We start from the raw sequence: 22,016 nt of genomic DNA, 5'->3' as shown, positions 1-22,016 counted from the left end.
ATGTGAGAGCAGTTTGCAATGTTTGCAGGGCAGCACACCGGCGCCCCCAAGCGACTCGGGCTTATCTAAGTCCGGAACCCAAAACGGACTAGCGGCTCCGGAAAGTTCCTTCGTGATTTCCCAACGGACTCCGATGTTGTTGAAAGATAGCATCCTCGTCTCACCCTCTCTCCATCCACCCCCTCCTCCTCAATTGGACTTGACTGCTGTCCATCATGTTGTTCCGAACTGCGTGGGCCCGTCAAGCCGCCCCTTTGAGGCGCCAGGCTTTTGCTCCCCTTGCCCGTCGCTCCGTCACCACCGACGCCGCTTCGGCGCATGCTGAAAATGTCCCAGAGGTCGGTACCTGTTATCCCAATCGAGATGCTGCGCAATAATTTGCAAGATATACTAATGCGCAGTCTGCTTGATAGGAGGATGACAAGCCTTTCACTGTCCGCCTCTCCGACGAGAGCTTCGAGACCTACGAGCTCGACCCTCCTCCTTACACCCTGGAGGTGACCAAGAAGGAGCTGAAGCAGATGTACTACGACATGGTTGCTACTCGGTATGATGCGCCTCGCTTTACATAATACCCCGATACTGATCATTTCAGCCGCATGGAGATGGCCGCCGATCGTCTGTACAAGGAGAAGAAGATCAGAGGTTTCTGCCATCTGTCGACCGGTCAGGAGGCCGTCGCCACTGGTATCGAGCACGCTATCGACCGCAACGATAAGATCATCACCGCCTACCGATGCCACGGTTTTGCTTTCATGCGCGGTGGGACCCCCCGCTCCATCATCGGAGAGTTGCTCGGTCGCCGTGAGGGTATCGCCTACGGAAAGGGTGGTTCCATGCACATGTTCGCCCCCAACTTCTACGGTGGTAACGGTATCGTCGGTGCCCAGGTCCCTGTCGGTGCCGGCCTCGCTTTCGCCCAGCAGTACAACGAGGAGAAGTCCACCAGCATCGTCCTGTACGGTGACGGTGCTTCCAACCAGGGTCAGGTTTTCGAGGCTTTCAACATGGCTAAGCTATGGAACCTTCCCGTTCTTTTCGGTTGCGAGAGTATGTGTTCTTCGTTCTTCATTTATAATCGCAGCTTTCAATGCTAACGGCCGCAGACAACAAGTACGGTATGGGTACCTCCGCCGCTCGTTCCTCCGCCTTGACCGAATACTACAAGCGTGGTCAGTACATCCCCGGCATCAAGGTCAACGGCATGGACGTCCTTGCCACCAAGGCTGCCGTCCAGTACGGAAAGGAGTATGCCACCTCCGGCAACGGTCCCCTCGTCTTCGAGTACGTCACCTACCGCTACGGTGGTCACTCCATGTCCGACCCCGGTACCACCTACCGTAGCCGTGAGGAGATCCAGCGCATGCGCAGCACCCACGACCCTATCGCGGGTCTCAAGCAGAAGATCCTCGACTGGGGCGTTATGAGCGAGGAGGACCTCAAGGGTCTGGACAAGGCCGCCCGCGCCTTCATCGACGAGGAAGTCGCCATCGCCGAGAAGATGCCCGTCCCCGAGGCCAACTCCCGCATCCTCTTCGAGGACATCTACGTCCGCGGCAGCGAGCCCCGATGGATGAGGGGCCGTACCGTCGATGAGACCTTCTACTACTAGTTTCTTATAGAAAACCTGTTCATTTTTCTCCTGCCTGAAAACCAGAGAGTTAAGACGTGAGAGGTGAAGATGGCGCGTGTGCTACACTTATCCACCATGATGTTTACTTTGTAATTTAGCCGGATTTTGTTTGCATTGGTTTTTTCTCTAATAGCAAATACACTATTGGGGTTGACCATCAGTAACATATTTCCTTGTGTATTGTAGACTTGTTTTGTTTGAAAATATCACCGTGGGGAATCAAATACCAATATGAGAATAGACTGCCAATATATACAGCGAATAGGTATCATCAGAAACATCATGTAATCAAAGCACCTCCCTCGCGCTATCTACCTGTAGCTGTGCTAACTTGATAATCCACCTCGCAAATTGCAACTCGTAGAAGCGAGGTGAAGCAGCGAAGCGAAGCGCAATGCCAATAACCACAGTACACCCAGCTCCATCTTTATCCCCATCAACCTAACCGGCTGATCCATTCTCTTCCTTCCCTAAAACCACCATCTCAACAACCCAGACCCGACCCAAAGGCAGGATAAAAGGGCTACTCAAGAAGACGACCCAGCAGGCTCCTGCCTGAGAAACTCCATAATCATCTCCTGCGTCCGCTGCACAGAATCCAGTTTCTCTTCTAGCACAGCCCGCTCCTTGTCCCATTCGCTGCGCAGATCAGACAGCATTTCTTTCTTCAGGGCGTCTTTTAGCTTTGAGAGGGTTGTGGGCGTGAGGAGGGTTTCGAGGTCCCCTGTGGCACTTGCGGGTGGGTTTGCTGTGCTGGATCCGGGTTCTGGTGCATGTGTCTCTTGTGATGTTTGTTGGGATGGCGAGGTGAGGGGATCATATGTTGATGTTGCAAGGGGGTTTTGGGATGATGAGGGGGTGGTTGTGTTTTGGAGGGAGGAAGTGGCGGTTGAGTCGAGGTGTTTGTTTAGTTTTCCCAGGGTTTCGAGCATCGCCGCCAACATGGTGTTGTCTGTGTTTGGGGGCACATTTGGGGTTGTGGTTTGATGAGGCATAGATGCGGTTGGTGTGGAGGGATTGTGGTGGTTTGCGTGATGGGCTGTGTATGGTGTGGGGGTTGAAGTTGGTGTCTGCGTTTGAGGCTGTGAGGACTGGGAGAAGAGGGTATCGAAGCCTGGGGGCAGGCGGACGGGGGTTGAGGACGGCGCTGTAGATGGGTGCTGGGTTGTTTGGGGCGTGTGGGCGTGATTTACCATGGGGCTATTGCTGCTGCTTGAGGCTGCTCGCCAGGTGTCTGCAGTTGGTATATCCCACGCTTGGTCCGTGGTAATTGTCGTAGACGAAGGTGTCGTGATGGTCCATTTCCGCTTTCTGGGCCGTCGAGAGTCGCGTTTCTCAATTCGGCGCGCCTCGGCTTCCTCCCATCTCTGCCATGTTGGAATCCATGCATCGACGACAGCCCGCCACCGCGGATTTGAGAGGTCATCCGCTTCAGTGGCCCCCTTCTCCCTCTGCTCCTCAAGAAACCTCATCCTCTGCTTCGTGACAAGTTCAACCTTTCGCCGCACGGAATGCCACGAATACGGATGTTTCTGCCCCCGCGTGAACTCCATTGTAACAGTCATCCACCATTTGCACAGGTTACTCCTCTGCCCGAAGTCCCCTGCATGGCGATTACAGATCTCAAAGAGTGACACCTCCTCCTTCGTCGTGAGCCGTTTCCCATGTTTCCGCGGCGTGGAAGATGCTTGTCCCAATTCCCCATTGCCACCAGCACCACCTTTTGAAGCGCCCGCAAGCCCATCCACATCCATGATATCCCCGTCCCCGCGTTCAAGCCCATTCCGCGCCGCATCATCAGCTCCAAATTCCGCGTCCCCGAGAACATCAACCCCACTCACGTCCCTCGTCCCAGGACTATCAGACCGATCACTCTCCTCACTCTCCACCGAAACCGCCACCTGTGCCTGTGCTTGCGCCTGAGCGTGACCCTGCGCCTGCCCAACAGCCACCGAAGCCGGATTCACCAAGCCCGGTCCACTCCCCGCCGCCCTGCCCTCCAAAGCACCCGGCACACCCGAGCCCTGTCCCTGCCCTTGCCCTTGTTGTCCCTGACTCTGTGTCTGCTGCGAATGATGCATCCTCAACCCGGAAGAAATATTCGGCAACGAGCCCACAGTGGCATTCGGATTGTGGGTCCCGCGCGTGATCATACTCGGCAACCAGCGCATCTGCGACATCTGGTACGACGACTGTGATGGCGATTGTGTGTGGTGGGATGGAGAGGAGTCCATGTCTAGTCGGTTGCTTGGTGCGGAACCGGGGACGGAGCCAGGGGTTACGGTAGGCGTTGGGGTGTGGTGTTGGTGCTGCGTGTGTCCGTGATGCGGATGGGTGTGTGCATGGGCGTGTGTGTGGTGGCCATGGTTGTGGGCGCTCCAGGGATTGTACATCCCCGATTGTGCTGTGTGGTGTGGTGGTTTATGGCCGTAGATAGGGGGTATCAAGGGGTTGGAGAGGTATGGGCGATGCTATCGGTTAGTATGGATAAAAACCTGCGCCCCAAGGGGCTATAAAAAAGTGAATAGCAAGAGATAGAGGGGAAAGGTGAAGGTGAAGGTGAGGCCTGGGGTGTTGATTTCGAGAAGTTGAGGCGTGTGAGGAGTTCAAATTTCCCGTGGGGTTTTGCAATTACCGCTGTGAATGGCGGTTTGTGTGTGCTGGCTCGGAACAAGCTGTATTATTACGTACTGGACATTTATCAATTTTCAGCCGCATCTATATAATGCAATTGTAAAAAAAGCAAAGGCTTTATAAGAAGCCAATGAAGCCCTTATCAGTATAGATGGCTCTACGACCTGAAAAGACTACTGTAGTCATGAGGTTTTATACTCTAGATGTGATATAATGTACATGTGCATGCGTACATCAGCAGGCTGAACAATTCGACCTGCCGGACCCAAATACAAAGTGCGCGCCCGACCCCAGTAATACAAATATCGAAGGGAATATAAAGCACAAGGATATTACAAAACGTCTAACGCCGGCGCAGGTACCAGTGAAAAGCAGACGTTGCGACTTGCTCGCTGAAAGGCGTGGGGACCTCCGCAACTCCTGGTCGAGCAACTGGATGTCGTACGTACACTGCCGCACAGATGTTCTGATTGACTTCGAGGTATCGGGGGATGAAGGCAAACGCGCTCATGTAGTCGCGAGGCCGCCAGGGTGTAGCGTAGGGCTTGCTGCTGTCAATGGGGTTGTCGCGCATCTGAACGAGAGCGCGCTTCAGGACGTCGTATTCTTCCTCGGACAAATGTGATGTGTCGACGTCTTCCGTCGGGTTCTCTGCTGCCTTGCGGAAGGCCTCGCTCAAGGCATCGGCCGGTTTCTGTTTCGCGGGCTTGGATTCGGCTTCCTTTGACTCAGCAGGGGATGTAGATTCAGTCTTGGAGTCTTCGGCGCTCTTTGACTCTGCGCCATCCTTGGACCCTTCCTTGGACCCTTCCTTCGACTGCTCCTTCGACTCCTTCGACTCCTTCGACTCCTTCTTGTTTTCCTTGGTTTCCTTGTTGTCTTCTGAGCTCTTAGGCTTCTCGGCTTCGACTTTCTTGGCCTTGAGGACGGTCAGAATATGCGCGAACTGAGACTCGAGGTTATCAGTCAAGACCGCTGAGTTGGCAGATCGCGACATCACGCGGCGGACGGCCTTCTGGAAGCCACGCAGCTCCTGCTTGCGTTTAGCCGGGAGCGCCACCTTGTCGGTGCTCAGAATCGTCTTGGCCTGCGATAGCAAAGCCTTCAACATGTCCTTTGTGTCCAAAGGCTCAGAGTCGGCCTCCTTATTCTCTCCCTCCGCCTGCTCGTTGTTCTCCGCGGCCTCCTCGCCTTCGGCCTCCTGGGCCTCAGCCGCCTTCTTCTGCGCCACACGAGACTCTCGACGATCGAAGCTGTCCTTCGGCGCACCGGTAGCATACATGACGCGCTCGGGATCGACCTGGAACATGTCGCCGGGGTTGAGGAGGTAACCGGGGTATCTCATCTAGCACGTGTCAGAAATCCTACTACCACCCCATCACATCAAAAGTAGTGGGCATACCTTTTTCCCGTTAACCTTAACCGCCCCATGGACCACGAATTGCCTCGCCTGTCTGGCACTGCTCGCAAACAACGCCCTGAAAATAGCAACATCCAGCCGCCGCTCCAATGGAGCAAAGGTCATATGTGTGTACGGCGTTGTGGTTGAATCCTTGAAATATGCGCCTCTTGAAGGGCTGACGCCCAGGTTCTCTCCAAGACCTGCTCCTCGTCCGGCAGACTCTCGGGATCCATCATCCCTAGCCAGCTTGTAGGGATCCATGGGGGTGACGCTGCGGACGCGGCGGGAGAACATGCGCTCCCAGTGGGACTCGCTGACTTGTTCACCGTGGTATGAGCGAGCCAGAGACTTGCCGGTCCATTTTTGCTGGAAATGGGTACGGCCGACGGTGGGAGGAACGCGGAAGCGGCTGAGGTTATACAGGTTGTATTTGCTCCATGATTGTCGGACTTTCTAGACAATTGGTCAGTTTTTGTTGGAGCTTGGGCATGGAGTAAAGGAATGGAACATACCACCAGCCTGACTGGCTTCAGCGGCGTCGTGGCCCTGTTCCTCATGGTGGCGGGTAATGGTGGCCTGTCTTGTCTGTCCGTCTCTGCTGCTCCGTATCCATCATTTTCCGGCTGCCCAAAACTTCATATTCACGTGACCCGCATCAAGTGACACGGACACCTCACCGCTCAGGCTGCCTTTCAGCCTCGCTCTGATTGGCGACTTCCTCTCGCTTACCACTAGCGTCCTTTTCCAGCTCCCCCTCAAAGCTATATAAGGCTCGACTTTCTCGCCCTTGGGCCCTCTCTTCTTTTCCTCTTCATACTTACCTTGTTTGGGTGACTGCGCTCAAGAAGGCGGTTCACCACAGATTGGTCCCTGCATTGCACAGCGCGGCGGAACAGTTTGTTCAACGGCCTTCGGGTCATTGACAGGCGTATTCTTTGGCACTTTCCACAATGTGGTCTTTTCTTTTCATCATGGCTTCGCCTTGAGCGGGGGCTTGGAGAAGAGAGCAACACAGTAGAACCTTATCCTTGTTCGGGACAAACGTCTTGGATGAATCTCGTCCTGTGGCCTTGTATTGTTTGTAGATAATTCATGCTTGTAAAGTTGATTCTTTGAGCAAGGCACTGAATCTCATTTTAGTTCGACCGATCGCGCGCGTCTGCCTCGAATCTCGCTAGGTCGCCTTCACAAGTTCTTACTATCATTTATTATCTGACCATCTTGCCCCGCTACCCAGGACAACTTTTGTCGTCCCTGTTGATGTTAATGCTGCCGTATATTCTAACCTGCTACACCTGTTGATGCTGCATGCAACGCGTTATGATAGCAAAATCCGTGTTCCTTCCTGTCGGGTATATCTAAAATTCTAAGCAAATCAAACGCCGAAATATGCTAAACTCCGGCCTACTCCTTCATCTCAACATCCTTTTCTTCTGTCTCTTCCATCTTGGCATGCGGGAAAGCTTCCAGTAAGGCTTCCGCTTCCTGAGGGTTCACTGAGTCGTCCAGAATCTCATGTGCCATCTCCACAGTCTCGTCGTCAATTCCAGCCTCCAGAACTAGTCCTTCACTAAAGGCGAGTCGCGTCAATACCACCAGAAACTTCTGCTTGCCGGCTGCGACCCGGTATATTTTTGCCTGCAGGTCCACGTCTTGTGGGTGCCGTCTTATCACACTATAAACCAAGCGCATCAAGCTGTTGACCAACGCCGCATGCATATCTCTCTCGGGTGGATAAGAGTAAAGTGCATCTAGTTCGTCATGCATTGCTCGGAACAATCGCGCTAGAGCTGTAGGATGCGAGGCAATAACGAGGCTGCCGCGATTACTGGCTGGCACAATTGGGTTGAACACCACGGTCAGTAGAAAGGACACCGCCTCTAAACGGAGGTCGCAAATCTCCGACCGAGTGTAAGGGGGCTGTCCCTCATCCGGCTGCGGCGTCTCACTTAGAAGATTGGCGACCCGATCCACGATGTAGTTTTGATTCGCGTTCTGATCCTGTTCGGTCTCTTGTATTGAACCGAATGAGTCCGCTAGGGCGCTCGTAATCAGCAAGCTCAAGGTTAACTTGATATCACTGACGCGCTGTGAACAGTTCAACATCATCAAGATAAAGTCGTAGCGGATATGACGCCAAAAGTCCTCAATTTGCCGGTCAGTAGTCAAGCTCCAACACGCTATCTGGTACAGTAGTTCAAGAGCCTCGGTGGAGTCTACCAGCGGCTCAAGTTCAGAAGCCGGAGTCTGCAGTATCCGCCCAAAGTTCTGGCGAGACACAGGAGAGTGTTTGAATCGCGGAATACCATTCACATCGCCAGAACTCTGCAGCACGGGTAACAAGCGGTCGACCAGGCCCAGAACAGAATCTGCATCCTTGTTGAGTATAAAGTGTGTAATTTCCAGAAACATTGGTATAGGCTGGAAGAATTTTTCTTGCAATGCACGAGACCACAATGTCAAAATGGCCTGCATATGTTCTGCCGCATAGTTACCGAGATCAAGCTTCGTCGTTTCCTCCAGGAGAATGCTAGACAATGTCCGGTCCGGCTCCGACGGAAATGCCATCTCAGCCAACATTTCAAGGTCGGTCTTCTGTGGAGATGTCCGATGATTTAGGATCTGTTTGGCAATGTGCAAGTCTTGCTGTGCGTCCTTGGGTGATGGTTCCTTTATGAGTTGGTCCACTGCGACATCTGGCATCGCCTCGTCTAACCCATCGTCAACCAGATCAAGACCTGTCTCCCCAGGTGGACTAGATCGAAGCGGCGTCGGACTACCTTGGCTTGTCCGTCTTCTCTTCTTGCCGGCAACAGTCGGAGTTGTTCGTTTGGATCTTCCGGATTTACTTGGAGAAGCAGCCAGGATCTCCTCGTCGTTGAATCCGTCACGGAAGGGAAGAATTCTGGTTTTCTTCGGCGTAACTGGGGGTACCTTCTCCTCTCCTCGCAACTTTGTCCTCATCCGGTTTGTTCGCATGGTTTCTTCGGCCAAATCCTGTTTCAGAAATGTATTTTCCGTGGCCAGCATTTTGCCCTCTGCACGAACAGCCTCCACCTCCTCCCTATACTTCGCCATCTCCTCGGCGACTGCTTTACGTAAGGCAGTGATGTCCCGCTCATAGTCCTCGATCAATTTTGCTTGGTTGGATCTGATGATAGCTATCTCTCCCGCTTTCGTCTCGGCCATAGACTTGGCGGATGCCAGCTCGGTTTCCAGGCGGGAATATCGTTCATGCTCCTGTTGAAGCTACTCATATGGTTAGCGTAGAGCAAGGCTTTCTGTGAGATTGGAAATACCTTTAATGTGAGCTGCTTATATTCATTATGCAACGCAGCTTGAAAGGAGCCACCTCTCTCTAATGTAGGCACCGGCTCCTCATCCAGCACCACGGTGTCTTGGAAATATGACTGCCGGTTCGAGAAAGCGATTGTCTCATCTAGGGCAACTGCAGAGCTGGGGCCATTGTCAAACACCTCCGCGTCCAGCTCTCCCATTTCCAATGCCCCATAATCGCTGGTCAATCCGGTGTGTAATTGGGCAGGCGGCAGGAGTGTGTTGCCGACATTGATTGGGCCTGGTCGCCTCGCGGTTTCCGGTTGGGCTTTTGGAGGATAGTGCTCGATAGCATTTTGCGGAGCCCAACTTGTGCGTACTGTAGGCTCTGTCTGCGTGGGTTGTTCGACCTGTGTCGCGCGAAAGGCTTCCTGTTCTAGCTGCTGCAAGGCATCCGCCGGTAAGTCGTCCCAACCATCGTCGGAAAAGAAGTCATCTTCGTTATCAGCTTCCATGCCCAAGACATGAGATCGCCATGAATAAGAAAGACGAGATTGGATAGATGTTCGTGGTGGGTGGAGAACGAAAAGCTGAGCCGGGGACCAAGAAAGCGAAGGAGGGAAAACACCTGACGTAGATGGCAGTCACCCGCGATCCATCATAGCCTCAACACTTTCTCTTCCGCTCATCTTCCCCTCAATCTACCTCTTGGTTTTCACCATCAATGCCGATTAAATGACGGCTCTGCCTTTGCTTCATAATTAGACTTCATTTCTCTTGGGGCTCGTCCTCGTTTTCTTGCTTTCCTCCCCGGTGATCCCTCCCTCTCACATGAAATTTTCCTAGGCGACGATCCCTCGACTTCAACCTGCTCAGCTCCCACGCTTCCTCCTTCACACCCTTCTCTCGTTTATCACGTTCGTCCCTCAACGTCTAGTCGGCGCTATTCCGATTTGATTGTCGCTTTTGGACGTCCTGATACCGATTGATTTGTCTCTACCCCGCGCATCCGCCTGAAGACGTACCCTTCGAGATCTCCTATTTCGTCATGTCTCGCCGGAGTGTTCGCTTCCAACATCGCACGTCCGATGGGCGGCGACTGAGTGTATCAGATGCTAGTGATGCTGCCTCTGATCCGGGCAGTCCCACGCGGAATGGAGCTGTCGCTCAACCCGCAACAATCCCCGAAGAGGTGCGTCAATGCCTATTACCTACCCCTGTGAGAGTCTTATGCTGACAGGGCTGTTAGAAATCCGAGGCGCCGGTCTCCGAGTACGAGAAGAAGAAGCAGACGTTCATTACGCGCACAATATGGACATTTGTGATGATTGCTGGATTCTTCATTGCCATGTTTTCGGGCCACATATACATCATCGGGATTGTAACTGCTATCCAAATCATCTCGTTCAAGGAAGTCATCGCTATTGCCAATGTGCCGAGCAAAGAGAAGAATATTCGGTTTACCAAGTCGCTGAACTGGTACTTTTTGGCAACCAGCATGTACTTTTTGTACGGCGAAAGCGTCATCTATTACTTCAAGCACATTCTTCTGGTCGACAGGGTGCTGCTACCTCTGGCTACTCACCACCGATTCATCAGCTTCACCCTCTACGTCATGGGTAGGTTCTTCCCATACTTACCTCGATGTATCTAACACCTTCAGGCTTCGTCTTCTTTGTCGCGTCCCTGCAAAAGGGCCACTACCGCTTCCAGTTCACCCAATTTGCCTGGACTCACATGGCTCTCTACCTGATCGTCGTCCAAGCGCACTTTGTCATGAACAACATCTTGGAGGGCATGATTTGGTTCTTCCTCCCAGCCTCTCTTGTGATCACGAACGATATTTTCGCCTACATCTGTGGTATCACTTTCGGCCGGACACAGCTGATTCAACTCTCGCCTAAGAAGACTGTGGAGGGTTTCCTCGGTGCCTGGGTTTGCACCATCATCTTCGGCTACTTCATGACCAACATCTTGATGCGCTACAAGTACTTCATCTGCCCTGTCAACGACCTCGGATCGAACGTTTTAACTGGCTTGGAGTGCGAGCCCAACCCGGTCTTCGTTCCTCAGGCTTTTGAGATTCCGGATTGGACCGGATTCGGCCGGACATTCTTCCTTGCCCCCATGCAGCTTCACATTTTGTTCTTCGCTACTTTTGCGTCTTTGATCGCTCCATTCGGCGGCTTCTTTGCATCTGGTCTCAAGCGCACCTTCAAGATCAAGGACTTTGGCGAGTCTATCCCCGGTCACGGCGGTATCACTGACCGCATGGACTGCCAGTTCATTATGGGATTCTTCGCGTACATGTACTACCACAGCTTCATTGCCGTGTACAAGGCCAGCGTCGGAGACGTTATTGAAGCCGCCATCACTGGTTTGACAGTCGACGAACAGTTGGAAGTTGTTCGCGGTCTCAGCAAATACTTATACAACCAGGGAACCATCCCCGAGACGGTACGATACCTAATTCTAGTATTAAGTTTCATACTAATTTTTCTAGGTCTTGGAGGTTCTGAGCTCAGAACTCAAGCGCCGTTAGGAAGCGGCATGACAACCTCATGACACCAACACTTTCAGCTCGCTTCCTGAAACGAATACATTCTCGTGCGAGACACCTATTGCTTATGACTAATACATTATAATTGACCGTTTCACTCGCTGGTTGCTGCCATTTGGGAGAGACCGGACCTGTTTAGCGTTTACGCCTTTGGCTCTTTTGGATGAGTTCTTGTACATGTGAGAGGTTCGCCTCTGGTTTGATATCGGTGTCTTTCTCGCATTGGGTCGGTCCTTGGTGTAAAAATGGAGAGTAGGACGGTGGATGTCGATGACCAATTGCCCCTGTTGATAGCTCCGTGCACTCAAGCACCCTGGCCGCGAGGAGCGCGGCTCATGTGCGCGGATATATAGCCAACACATTCATGACTTGTAATCCCTTGTTTTACTACCGATGACCACACTGCATGCTGCAATAGGAACGGATGCACTCTTCCTCGGTATGCTATACCCGGGCAGTACGTATACGGCCGTGATAACCATTCATGATATATCTACCCATCCTCCGGTACATGAGCCGGCCGAAGTCTTCACCCTGGTCAGTGTCCCCATAATTCGTAACATCCGCTTCCGATGCCTCCTCCTCATCACTTTCACCGTCGTCATAGTCTTCCCCCTCCGACTCCGACTCCGATTCCCACTCATCATCCCAATAATTTCTCAAAAAGTACCAAATTCCCATAATGATAAACATGGAGATTCCCAGGCACCTCACAACCGGCCACCTCCTCTCCTTCGCACTCTTGCCTCTCTGCGCTAAGAGTTTCAGCGCAAAAGTCCTCATATTGGCGACGTAGTCTTTTTCTTCCTCACGATCGCCGCCCCGGTATACCTCTGCCTCTGCGTCTTCGTCTTCGTCTTCGTCTGCCATCCAATCAGAACTTCCACTGTCTTCCTCTTCAATTTCATATCGCTCTCTACGCTCACGATCATACTCCCCCAAGCACCGGAGTCCCTCCCACAAGACATCCAGTACCTCGCCCTCATACGCATCGTCAACGGTGCCAGATTGTATCACTGGCATCCCGCGACGCATCAGGTCCGTGAGTGCTTTTAGGGTGAATGCGGCCGGTCTTGGTCTTGTTTGCTGGGCTTGGATTTCCGCTCCTGGTTGCAGTTGTGGTTGGGCTTGTGCTTGCGCTCGCCGCGATACATGGTGGTCGCGCTCGCCGCCGTGCGCAGGCGACGGGGGTGAAGAAGGCACATCCACATTCACATTCGGCCTTTGAGCTTGGTTGTGGTTCGTTTGGATGGGAGAGTCTGAGAGGGGGCGAGCGCGGGGACATGTAATGTGGAATTCGCGAGAGGAGATCTGGAATTGTTGGCGTCGCGGGCGTGGCGAGATCGTTTGCGCGTAGGCGTTGGTGTTTTTGGTGCCGAGAGTCTGCGTTTCATTGTGAGTTTGTGGATCTAGTCTATTCAAGACGCGTTTTTAGAGAAAATGAAGGGCGAGGTCAGCTAGTAGGGGTGTATAGAGAGTGTGTGTGGGTGATGATAATTGTGCTCTTGGTACGCGTCGTCGTAGTCGAGTCGCGTCCCGTTTGACTTTCGTGGCTAGCTTCCGATGATGGGCTTTTTGGAACGAACTGAACAAGACCATTACTTGAGCTGGGGGGCTTCGAGTATGGCTCTGAGGGCTAGTAGTTTTATGTGTATAACATTTTCGTGATTCTACATTGTTTAGAGTGGTTGTGAATGAACTGAGTGATGGGCTGGGATTACAACAAATTGTAGTAAATACCGGGGTAGAGGTCAGCTTTACCAAGATATATATTTCTAGACCTTCGTCATCATCTTGATGTTATCAACAACGTATATCCGTTCGAAAGCTCACAAAGTAGGAATCCGAGAACAGTTTGGGTATAAATTTCTTAGATATTAAATAAACCCTCCTATTTATCATGCTGCGACAGTGATACTGTAGGTATACTAGCCACCTACAACTGTATGCCTGACTCTTCGGATTATTCTACCTAGATAAAATCATACAATCAAGTCGACGGAGTATACGCTATACGCTACAAGATCCTGTATCCATCGAGGCATGACTGCGCCATGGTTGGCGAGAGGAAGGCCATCGTAGCAGGAAAAATATCGACCTCTCACGGCAGCGAAGAGAAGAGAAAAAGCCCTCAAGTCAACATGTCACGCACAGCTAGAACTCACCATGAGTCCAGCATTATTGGTTGAGAAACAAGTAACGGTGTGACCGTAGTTTCTCCTGGCAGAGTTGATGCATCAACCCCCCAAGAACGATCGATGAATCGACTCGTCCACTTTGATAAAATATGATCTATAGCCTCATGAGCAATCAACTTGAGTAGCCTTGGCTCCTTCAACCTGTCAGAACCTTGTCTTGATCTGGTCTCTTGCAGCTGCAGCCTCTTCCCTACCCCTCCCGAAGGGCCGAAGAGCCTAATCTTGAGAGTTGTCGGAGTATCTTGCACTCAAAAGAGCGGTGGTGATCTGATCACTTGATGATGGGAGGATTTATCACATTGTCTAGTTCTTGTGACAAGAATCGCAGGAGTGCATTCTCATGCAGAGCAAGGGTCCTTTTGAGACGCTGTAATCTAGAGTCACTGCGAGGGGTGGCGCCACGCCTCGTTGGACACATCATAATCTTGTCACGCCTCTGAATTCTTGAATCAGTCAACCTGATGATGGATCTTCGATTTGGCAGGGGATGATAACCCCTTTGTGGGGTATGACAGGCCTGAAGTGGGTAGAAGGTGTCCACCAGCAATCTATCAGCACTCCGACGTCGAATGGAGGGACAATCCTCTGCGCCGGAACCCCTCCAACCTGCAGAGTACTTAAAAATCCCCAAAGACACTGCAGCAATCGACTCATTCTGACAGACTCATACGCAGCACAGCAAGATCACAATTCTTCTGGTAAACCCCCGCCTCGGGAAGGCATGGTTTCACGACTGTTTCACATGGCAGGCCATGCTGAAGCGACATTGCCGGCCAATGAATCTGCAAGCGAGATGGTGATGTGCCTGTAAGAGACATAGGAAGTTAGGCCAATGGGGCCCTGCCGCCCTGCATCCGCGCCCGCTTTGGAACTGGGTCTGACCCTGCGGACGGGACAGGGCGATGAAGTGAATGGTCCAGCCCCAAGCTTTGGGAGGGGATTAGCGTAACGGCGTCGGAGCTCGGCTCTGTTGAAAACTTGCAGGAGAGGAGGGGTTGATGTCAGTGGTGTGCTGCTTGCAGAGACAAAGAAGGTGACGAGAGAACCGATGCAGGTGATCGAGTCGAATGTGGCTTGCGTTGAGGAAGGTTCAACATCATTCTTTGTTCTTGCCGAATGTTGACGTTATTCATGTTTCGACCGATGTCACCTTCGGTCGCATTGTCCTCCGTATGGGGCGGCCCGACGCAGCGGGATAGTGATCAGCACTGAATGGATAATGGTTGCAATTATTGACACAGTTACTCATGTTGTACTTTGTACTGAGAGTCTGAGACGAAGACAATGTACCGTCGAGCACTGAGACTGCCATTGTATCTGTCTGGCTCAGAGTCCAGTCAGGCAGCTTGGTAGGTAGTCGATCTTGGCTGCAATGCTCGGGTCAATTGTTCGCTGCTGGAAATGCTGAGCATGGTTCTTAATCAATCTGACACGGAAGGATCGTTCGCGAGTCTCAAACGTGAAGAACCAGCTGATGATGTTTCGGCGCCTGCCATGGCCCCGGGTCGTCTTAACTCCTGCTGCAGACCCCACGAACAAGGAGTTCAACCATGTTTGAGAATCGCTCGCAAACTGCCATAGTACCAGTAGTGACGAGCCGATGAAGCCACTTTATGCAGCGTCAATTAAGTATCGGAGCGATTCCCTGTTTACATGTTTACACCGGAGGACTTTCTACAACCGTCTGGGCGTACATAAGTATCTGCCTGCTAGTCTCCGCCCCCTTAGCTCCTCATAGCAAACCTTAAGCTCCATGTCCACGGAGTTATCGCCCCGAACAGATCTTCGCATCTTGGTCACTGCCTCGAGCCGGAGTCGCCGGGAATCGTGAATCTGCGATCGTAGTTAGGAGGGGGTTAAGGTTTCGTACAATCCTTCCGCCCGGGCATTGATCCTGGAGTTTGGAAAAGGGCCGAGAGGATTCGTATATGCCAACGTTGGAGGCGAGTTGAAGCGAATGGCCAAGAGGACCGGAACCTAGTCCTAGCTGCTTGCGTTCCGCATGGTGCAGCTGCAGCTGCAGTGACCTCACTGCAGCAAGTGCAGTAGCCATAGGGTTGCCCTGTGATACTCCGAAGAATTGCCAGGACGAAGCCAATCATGATCCTCCGTAGGGCCAGTGCCAGCCTGCCAGGCCTGTCTCTCAGCCATCGTGGTCGTGGTAGGTCCATGCGATGAGCAATGAGCTGCGGCTAATAGCGATCACCTATCCACAAGCTCAGACGTTCAGGCCTTATAGACTGAATAGGAAAACGTGGTCGAAGAGAAAGTATGCGGCGCGGGCTCGCATTCCACTTGCCGTCTGGAGTACAGAATTCCAATTCTGCCCGTTCCGATCGTACAGGGGACAGCCACGCGGATGGCACTGTGCGCCCGCCCTGACGTTGAGAGTACAGAGTACGTATATATTTGTCGCATTCGGCCCCAGGCTAGACTTCATGAGACAGGCTGTGAAACGAGGGAGGCCACCGCCCACCGGAAAAGCAGGTTCCTTGCAGTTGGTGGGCGAACCGTGGTTGTTGGCAGTCCGGTTCTTCGGAGCCTTTTGGATACGGCGCTAAATTTTAGGCGCAACCAGACAATGGCATGGAATCTGGCAGAGTCATGCTAGTCCAAATTTCGATTTTGTCTTCCAGAATCTTGCCAGTGGAGCTATATTGAAGTTAAATATATTAGGATGAGTAACTCTGTTGTAATGGTTGAACGGTCTGAAACTCCCATGGTAATGCCATATGGCATTGACAGGAAACGTCGGAGATCGACAGCATAAAGAATTCGGCAGGCTAGCATTGCTAGAGGGGAGGATCATTATAACCATGGTCGATCTGGAGAGGAGTCTCCATCGCAATGAACTCGGCTCTCTCCAAGAATGGAAAATGGGCACAATGGAGCTGTCTCTGTACAGAGTCAGTCAGAGAGGAGTCGGCTGGAGACAATGACTTGCAGAAGGTGGCAAACCAGTCAAACAACTGGATAGGAATTCTCCGATCGATTAGTACCTACGTAGTAGTATACTGGAGATGTTGATAGATGCGCAGATGATAGAGCGCGCTTGATAGATCATAAGCATCAGAATATTGACATGTTCAGCTGCCAGCAGCAGCAGTTGTCTTCTCATCAGGGGCACAATTAATTGTGTCCCTGAACGGCCCACCAAGGCACAAACCGCGGGCTGCCCGTCCATGGAACTGCATGCTTTTTCATTATTGTCAAATGCTACGATCCTTCAGCCCGTGCAAATTATTCCCTTCTCTTTCATCTTTCATCATCTTTGACACTCCCTCTCCCCCCTCTCTCGAGTCTTCTCTCCTTCTCTTCTACAGTCTATCTTGTCAATCGTGGATACTAGCGCACATCTAGCTCTGCCTGTCTTCGCCCATCCTCCTCCACAACCACCGCCTGTCGCAAGTTAAACCCCCCCTGGGCATCCGACAATCTGGACTGCGTCTTCATTCCTTCAGTTTCAACGCCATCTTTTTTTTATTTCTCAAATCGTATTACCATTATTATTATCGCCCTGTCTCCACTACCTGGGCTATTCCTGTCCTTGCTCTCCCCGCTTGTCTCCCCCTAATCCATTGTCTGCTCTGCATTCTTGACTCTTTTCTTCACCTCCCTGTCCCCTCCTTTTCCCTTTTCGATTACCACTCTGCCCATGTGGAAACACCGTCCCCCATCGCGATCCGATTCACAGTCTAGGACCACCGATTCAGCTGAGCGAGGAATTGGTTTCTTTGGCTGGTCGAAGAAGAAGTCTCCGCAATGTAAGTATCTCTGTCGCTCTAGCGTTGAATGACTGGCTCTCGCCACTGGTACAGAGTTGCGACTACTATACTCCGTACTACCCCCGTTATTATCCTCCCTATCGCCATATTTTGTTTTTTTTCTTCTTCTATTATTACCGTTACATCTTGTCAAGCTTCTGGCCCTCTCTTGTCTTTCTGTTCTTCTTGTCCTCTTTCTCGAAGCTCTCCACGGTTTCGTGCTGTTTCAAGGTGTTCATCTTTTGAATCTTGTCCATCTCTCCTCCTGGCCTTCTGTGCTCTTCCCTCACCTTCCGCTCCCGTTCCGGCTACCTCTAAACGCCACGGGGACTGGAGGATTATTCAACCCACCTCCAACTGGGATTGCATGCACAGCAACCACATCGTCATTCTTCCGCCTGCCCTCCTATTGGCGTCGCTCGCTTTTTGGCTTTACCTATACCCTCCGCTGCTAACCTGATACCGGTGCCTAGCTTTCGCGCATCCGGATCCCCCCGCTCGTTCGCCCTTGCGGTCTTTTCGTTCCTTCACCCGCTCAGATCGTCCGGACAGCAGTCTTTCCAGCCACACTGGGGCTTCACGGTCTCGCGCTCCTTCCACCGTCACCACTACCTCTCACCGTCCGGAGCCCCCCAGGTCGGCCTCTCAGTTCAACAACTACTCCAATTCCAACATTTCCAGAACACTTTCTCAAGACACCCAAAACACTAGGCCGGGGAGGCCAATGGCGGGATTAATGGATGTGGACCGCAGTCGCACGCGGAGGGAGCGCACGTTTGTCGGGAGTGAATGTGCTGTGTGTGAGGAGCCGTTGGAACATACACTGCGTGGCGAACGCGTGCTGCAGTTCTCCTGCGCCCATGTCGCTCACGAAGCTTGTTTCTATGAATACCTGCGGGAAATCGAGGGTCAATACTGTCCTACATGCGATGCGCCATTAGGGCTTGACTCGACGCGAGGGGGGAACGTGTTAGACATCGGTAAGGAGGTCCCCTCGGAAACCAGATTGGATAAGTATATTGACGAGCCTGCCGCAGAGAAATTGAGTAATATCGTTCGCTCTGTGAACAGTGATGCTGCGACACAGCGCAGCTTGATGACACCCACCCCGTGGGACTCGGTCACCAGCCGACCCACTCCAAGTGACACAGGAAGGAGCGAGGCAGGAAGTCGGCCGTATAACCGCGACAGCCGTGACATGTACAATCCCCGCCGCGATAGCAAGGACACCGGCAGTCAACGGGAGCGAATTGAGCGTTTGACCACCGGGTCGCGTCAACAACATTCGCGCAATGGCAGTGCTGCTGGTTCATCCGGTGATTACCACGAGGGCCGACGCCACGACTATGATGTGCAAGCGATGGAATCTGACCTGAGCCCGCGCCCGGTTCCCGCCATGAAGAACCCCATCCCTGCGCCCACGGTGACAATCCGCAGCGAATTCCCGACACTCAATCGCTCACGCCAACAGCAGTCACTCACTTGCTTAATCACGGTCGAAATGCCAGAAGGAAACTGGCGCCCAGACTCGGAAGACCTTCGAAGTTCCTCGACGACGCAATCGCATCCTAAAGACGAACCATACCCTTCCCGCTTCCCTCCTATACCCGACACCAAACCTCCATTTGAGCCCCAGGAGAATCTGGATGAAATCGCGGAAGAACTTAGGAACAAGGTCGATAACTGGCATGGCCTGGAGTTCCAACGGTAAGCCGTTCATCGCTGGCCATATGTACTAGGCTAATCAATTAGGTTCGGCAAACTCCGCTTGCATGGTCACATGCGGGTAGGCAAGGACCGCGAATCGTGGCAGGAGCTGGAATGCTACTTGTTCCAGGAGATGCTTATCTGTGTCAAGGAGAAGCGCTTACCCGATCAGCAATACGATAACCAGACCGGGAAGCCTCGTCCTTCGCGATGCACACTCAAGGGATCAATCTTGATCAAAAAGCATCTCAAAAGCATTGAAGACGTTGCTGGTACGTCGACAACCTTCAATCGTAGCTGCCGAGCTAACTTGACTAGATGAACCTATTCTTACGTTGCACCTCTCGGTCAACGAGCTTCCTTGCTTTTATCTCCGTTTTCCCAATCGCAACCAACTAGACACCTGGCGTCGTCTTCTTCTAGACTTCAATGCTGTCGAGAACCTCCGGAGCCCCGAGCTTGACTTCGATCGCCACTCTGGAGTAGAGGAGGACGACTACCGCACTGGCAACATGAAACGGCAGGCATCGTTGAACTCATCGTACGGAGCGGCTCGATCGAACAACACGGCAATTACCGACTACACAAACGTCGGCATGGATAATGCGCCTATCTCATCAATCCATATTCCAGTCGACCTTGTGGTGGTGATCCCGGTCTCGTCATCTATGCAAGGCTTGAAGATCACGCTTCTTCGTGACACGCTCAAATTCCTTGTTCAAAGTCTCGGTCCTCGCGACCGCATGGGGCTCGTGACGTTCGGCTCGAGTGGTGGAGGGGTACCCCTGGTCGGAATGACGACAAAGTCATGGGGCGGGTGGTCCAAGATCCTCAGCTCTATTCGACCGGTTGGACAGAAGAGCTTGCGCGCGGACGTGGTAGAAGGGGCTAATGTCGCCATGGATCTGCTGATGCAGCGCAAGTCGTCGAACCCGGTGTCTAGTATCCTTTTGATCAGCGACTCGTCAACCTCCGACCCCGAAAGTGTGGACTTCGTGGTGTCCCGAGCTGAAGCTGCCAAGTAAGTCCCTTGATGCCCAATGAAGGGGCAAGTGCTGACTAATTACAGGGTCGGAATCCATTCTTTTGGCCTCGGATTAACTCACAAGCCGGATACTATGATCGAGCTATCGACACGGACCAAGGGTTCTTATCTGTATGTGAAGGACTGGATGATGCTGAGGGAATGCGTCGCTGGATGTCTCGGAGCTATTCAAACCACATCACACCAAAATGTGAAGTTGAAGCTCCGGCTTCCAGAGGGCTCTCCTGCCAAATTCGTCAAGATTAGCGGAGCATTGCATACGACAAAGCGAGCCACGGGGCGAGATGCCGAGGCTGCTCTCGGAGATCTACGGTTCGGCGACAAGCGGGATGTCCTTGTACAGTTGGTGATTCCCCCAGATAACGCGACTCACGAGTCTCCTCCCCAGGACCCATGGGAGAGCCTAGTATCTGGATTGGAAGCCTTGGGGGGTGGATCGGACGGCGATGACCAACGTGTGCTGAGTGTTGAAGAGGTCCCGCTGATCCAGGCGGACCTGACGTATGGCGACTTGCTTCGTGATGGCCACCTCACACACTCCCCTCGACCATCACTCCTCGCAATCACTATGCTTCCGCCAAACCCCAGGTACAAGAGCTCTGGACGGCCTTCGACTCCTCAGATCCCGCCTCACCCGTCGATCGTTCAACGCCGCATGGAGCTTCTCACTTCAGATATGCTTACACGGGCACTGACCCTCGTCTCTCGTGGACAACATGACAGAGCTCAGCATTTGTTGAACGAAACCCGAAGTATACTCAAGGGCCTAGGGAAAGGCAGCCTTCCTCCTCTTCCTCCACCTACAGCAAAATCTTCTACCGACTCCGAATCAAGAGGCGACACACCTACCTCAGGCTCGCCCAAATCCTCCAACTTCGACAGCCATTCATCGGCTGCCTCTGACACCGCCACCATCACCCCCGTCGCGGCAGTTGACACTCAGACCATGATGGCTCTCGATGGAGACCTCGAGTCCGCCTTGGAGTGGATTAACCATCCGGCCGTCTTTGGCCGCGACTCCCGCAAGGCTGTGCTGCAAAGCATCGGCGTGATCTCTTCACAGCGAGCATACACCTTCCGCTCGCCATCAGAGGCCCACTGGGCCCAGCGCATCTCCGGAGTGCGGCGACTCACAGAACGCTCCAAGGAGTGGCGCGAAACCGGCGACGACGCATTGACCGAAGAATAGACATGATTTCTCGTTCTCGATCCCGTTCATTTTGGGTTTTCATTTTCTCATCTGTGACTACTATACTACCTCCCGTTCTCTTCGTCTCGTTTTCTTTATGATACCACTTTGTTCAACATGGCTGTGCGGCATGATACCACGGTTTGATTCGACTTTATTACCTATACATATTTTTGCCTTAATCTTGGTTATATTACCATACGCCCTCACATCTTTTCTTTCTTTCTTTCTGGATCTGCCTATATATGAAAATTTTGGATCTGGCCTCTTGACATTTGACATGATTTATGTACGGTACGGGTACGGTATGCTTGCTCGGGGGTATATTGCTTGTGATGGTCATGATCGGATCGGTGTAAAAAGAATTGTACTTTGACTGATTATATTGAAATCCTTTTTTTTCTAGTATCTGATCTCTTCCTGGCCGCTGATCAAACTAAATATCACCCGTGAGATCACCTGGGCTGGGCAGCTGGCCAGTCTTGCTCTCAATAGACATCTGGAGACCGGGGCGGGCGGCACTCAATGGACGTAATTGGTTAGCGCAAGATCATGGGCCTCGGGAATAAGTGCCTTGTTTTCCAGGAACGAATATTGGGTTGGCTTAC

The 22,016-nt window shown here is 52.5% G+C and overlaps 7 protein-coding genes across 7 annotated transcripts; 3 read left to right on the top strand and 4 right to left on the bottom strand.

The window, feature by feature from the left end:
• The first annotated feature begins 151 nt into the window (after positions 1-151).
• BJY04DRAFT_119433 (pyruvate dehydrogenase (acetyl-transferring) subunit E1 alpha) lies at positions 152-1,886 on the top strand. Its single transcript, XM_073708306.1, has 4 exons — positions 152-338; positions 414-547; positions 596-1,050; positions 1,107-1,886. Exons 1-4 carry the CDS (start codon positions 216-218, stop codon positions 1,610-1,612), a joined length of 1,218 nt encoding a protein of 405 aa, XP_073575725.1. The 5' UTR covers positions 152-215; the 3' UTR covers positions 1,613-1,886.
• Positions 1,887-2,160: 274 nt separating this feature from the next.
• Positions 2,161-4,026, bottom strand: BJY04DRAFT_214107 (uncharacterized protein; the record flags this gene model as incomplete). The annotated part of the gene is made up of 1 exon (XM_073715116.1): positions 2,161-4,026. One exon carries the CDS (start codon positions 4,024-4,026, stop codon positions 2,161-2,163), a length of 1,866 nt encoding a protein of 621 aa, XP_073575724.1.
• Positions 4,027-4,610: 584 nt separating this feature from the next.
• BJY04DRAFT_214106 (mitochondrial 37S ribosomal protein uS4m) lies at positions 4,611-6,226 on the bottom strand (the record flags this gene model as incomplete). Its single annotated transcript, XM_073715115.1, has 3 exons — positions 4,611-5,612; positions 5,670-6,122; positions 6,182-6,226. The coding sequence occupies 3 exons, from the start codon at positions 6,224-6,226 to the stop codon at positions 4,611-4,613; spliced, it is 1,500 nt and encodes a 499-aa protein (XP_073575723.1).
• Positions 6,227-6,704: 478 nt separating this feature from the next.
• BJY04DRAFT_179456 (putative DNA repair protein Rad26) lies at positions 6,705-9,534 on the bottom strand. The gene is made up of 2 exons (XM_073709908.1): positions 8,969-9,534; positions 6,705-8,918 (listed from the first exon to the last, which is right to left on the bottom strand). Exons 1-2 carry the CDS (start codon positions 9,458-9,460, stop codon positions 7,074-7,076), a joined length of 2,337 nt encoding a protein of 778 aa, XP_073575722.1. The 5' UTR covers positions 9,461-9,534; the 3' UTR covers positions 6,705-7,073.
• A 316-nt stretch (positions 9,535-9,850) lies between these two features.
• Positions 9,851-11,718, top strand: cds1 (phosphatidate cytidylyltransferase). The gene is made up of 4 exons (XM_073708305.1): positions 9,851-10,137; positions 10,195-10,564; positions 10,609-11,402; positions 11,449-11,718. Exons 1-4 carry the CDS (start codon positions 9,994-9,996, stop codon positions 11,485-11,487), a joined length of 1,347 nt encoding a protein of 448 aa, XP_073575721.1. The 5' UTR covers positions 9,851-9,993; the 3' UTR covers positions 11,488-11,718.
• A 231-nt stretch (positions 11,719-11,949) lies between these two features.
• BJY04DRAFT_214103 (uncharacterized protein) lies at positions 11,950-13,550 on the bottom strand (the record flags this gene model as incomplete). Its single annotated transcript, XM_073715114.1, has 2 exons — positions 11,950-12,888; positions 13,494-13,550. 2 exons carry the CDS (start codon positions 13,548-13,550, stop codon positions 11,950-11,952), a joined length of 996 nt encoding a protein of 331 aa, XP_073575720.1.
• Positions 13,551-16,975: 3,425 nt separating this feature from the next.
• On the top strand, positions 16,976-21,816 carry BJY04DRAFT_179448 (uncharacterized protein). Its single transcript, XM_073709907.1, has 6 exons — positions 16,976-17,467; positions 17,941-18,447; positions 18,505-19,174; positions 19,220-19,446; positions 19,493-20,195; positions 20,244-21,816. Exons 1-6 carry the CDS (start codon positions 17,359-17,361, stop codon positions 21,406-21,408), a joined length of 3,381 nt encoding a protein of 1,126 aa, XP_073575719.1. The 5' UTR covers positions 16,976-17,358; the 3' UTR covers positions 21,409-21,816.
• Positions 21,817-22,016: the final 200 nt, after the last annotated feature.

Source organism: Aspergillus karnatakaensis, assembly GCF_047715665.1.
Source record: "Aspergillus karnatakaensis strain CBS 102800 unplaced genomic scaffold BJY04scaffold_5, whole genome shotgun sequence".
NCBI lineage: Eukaryota > Fungi > Ascomycota > Eurotiomycetes > Eurotiales > Aspergillaceae > Aspergillus > Aspergillus karnatakaensis.
This window is presented reverse-complemented; position numbering and strand designations above follow the sequence as displayed.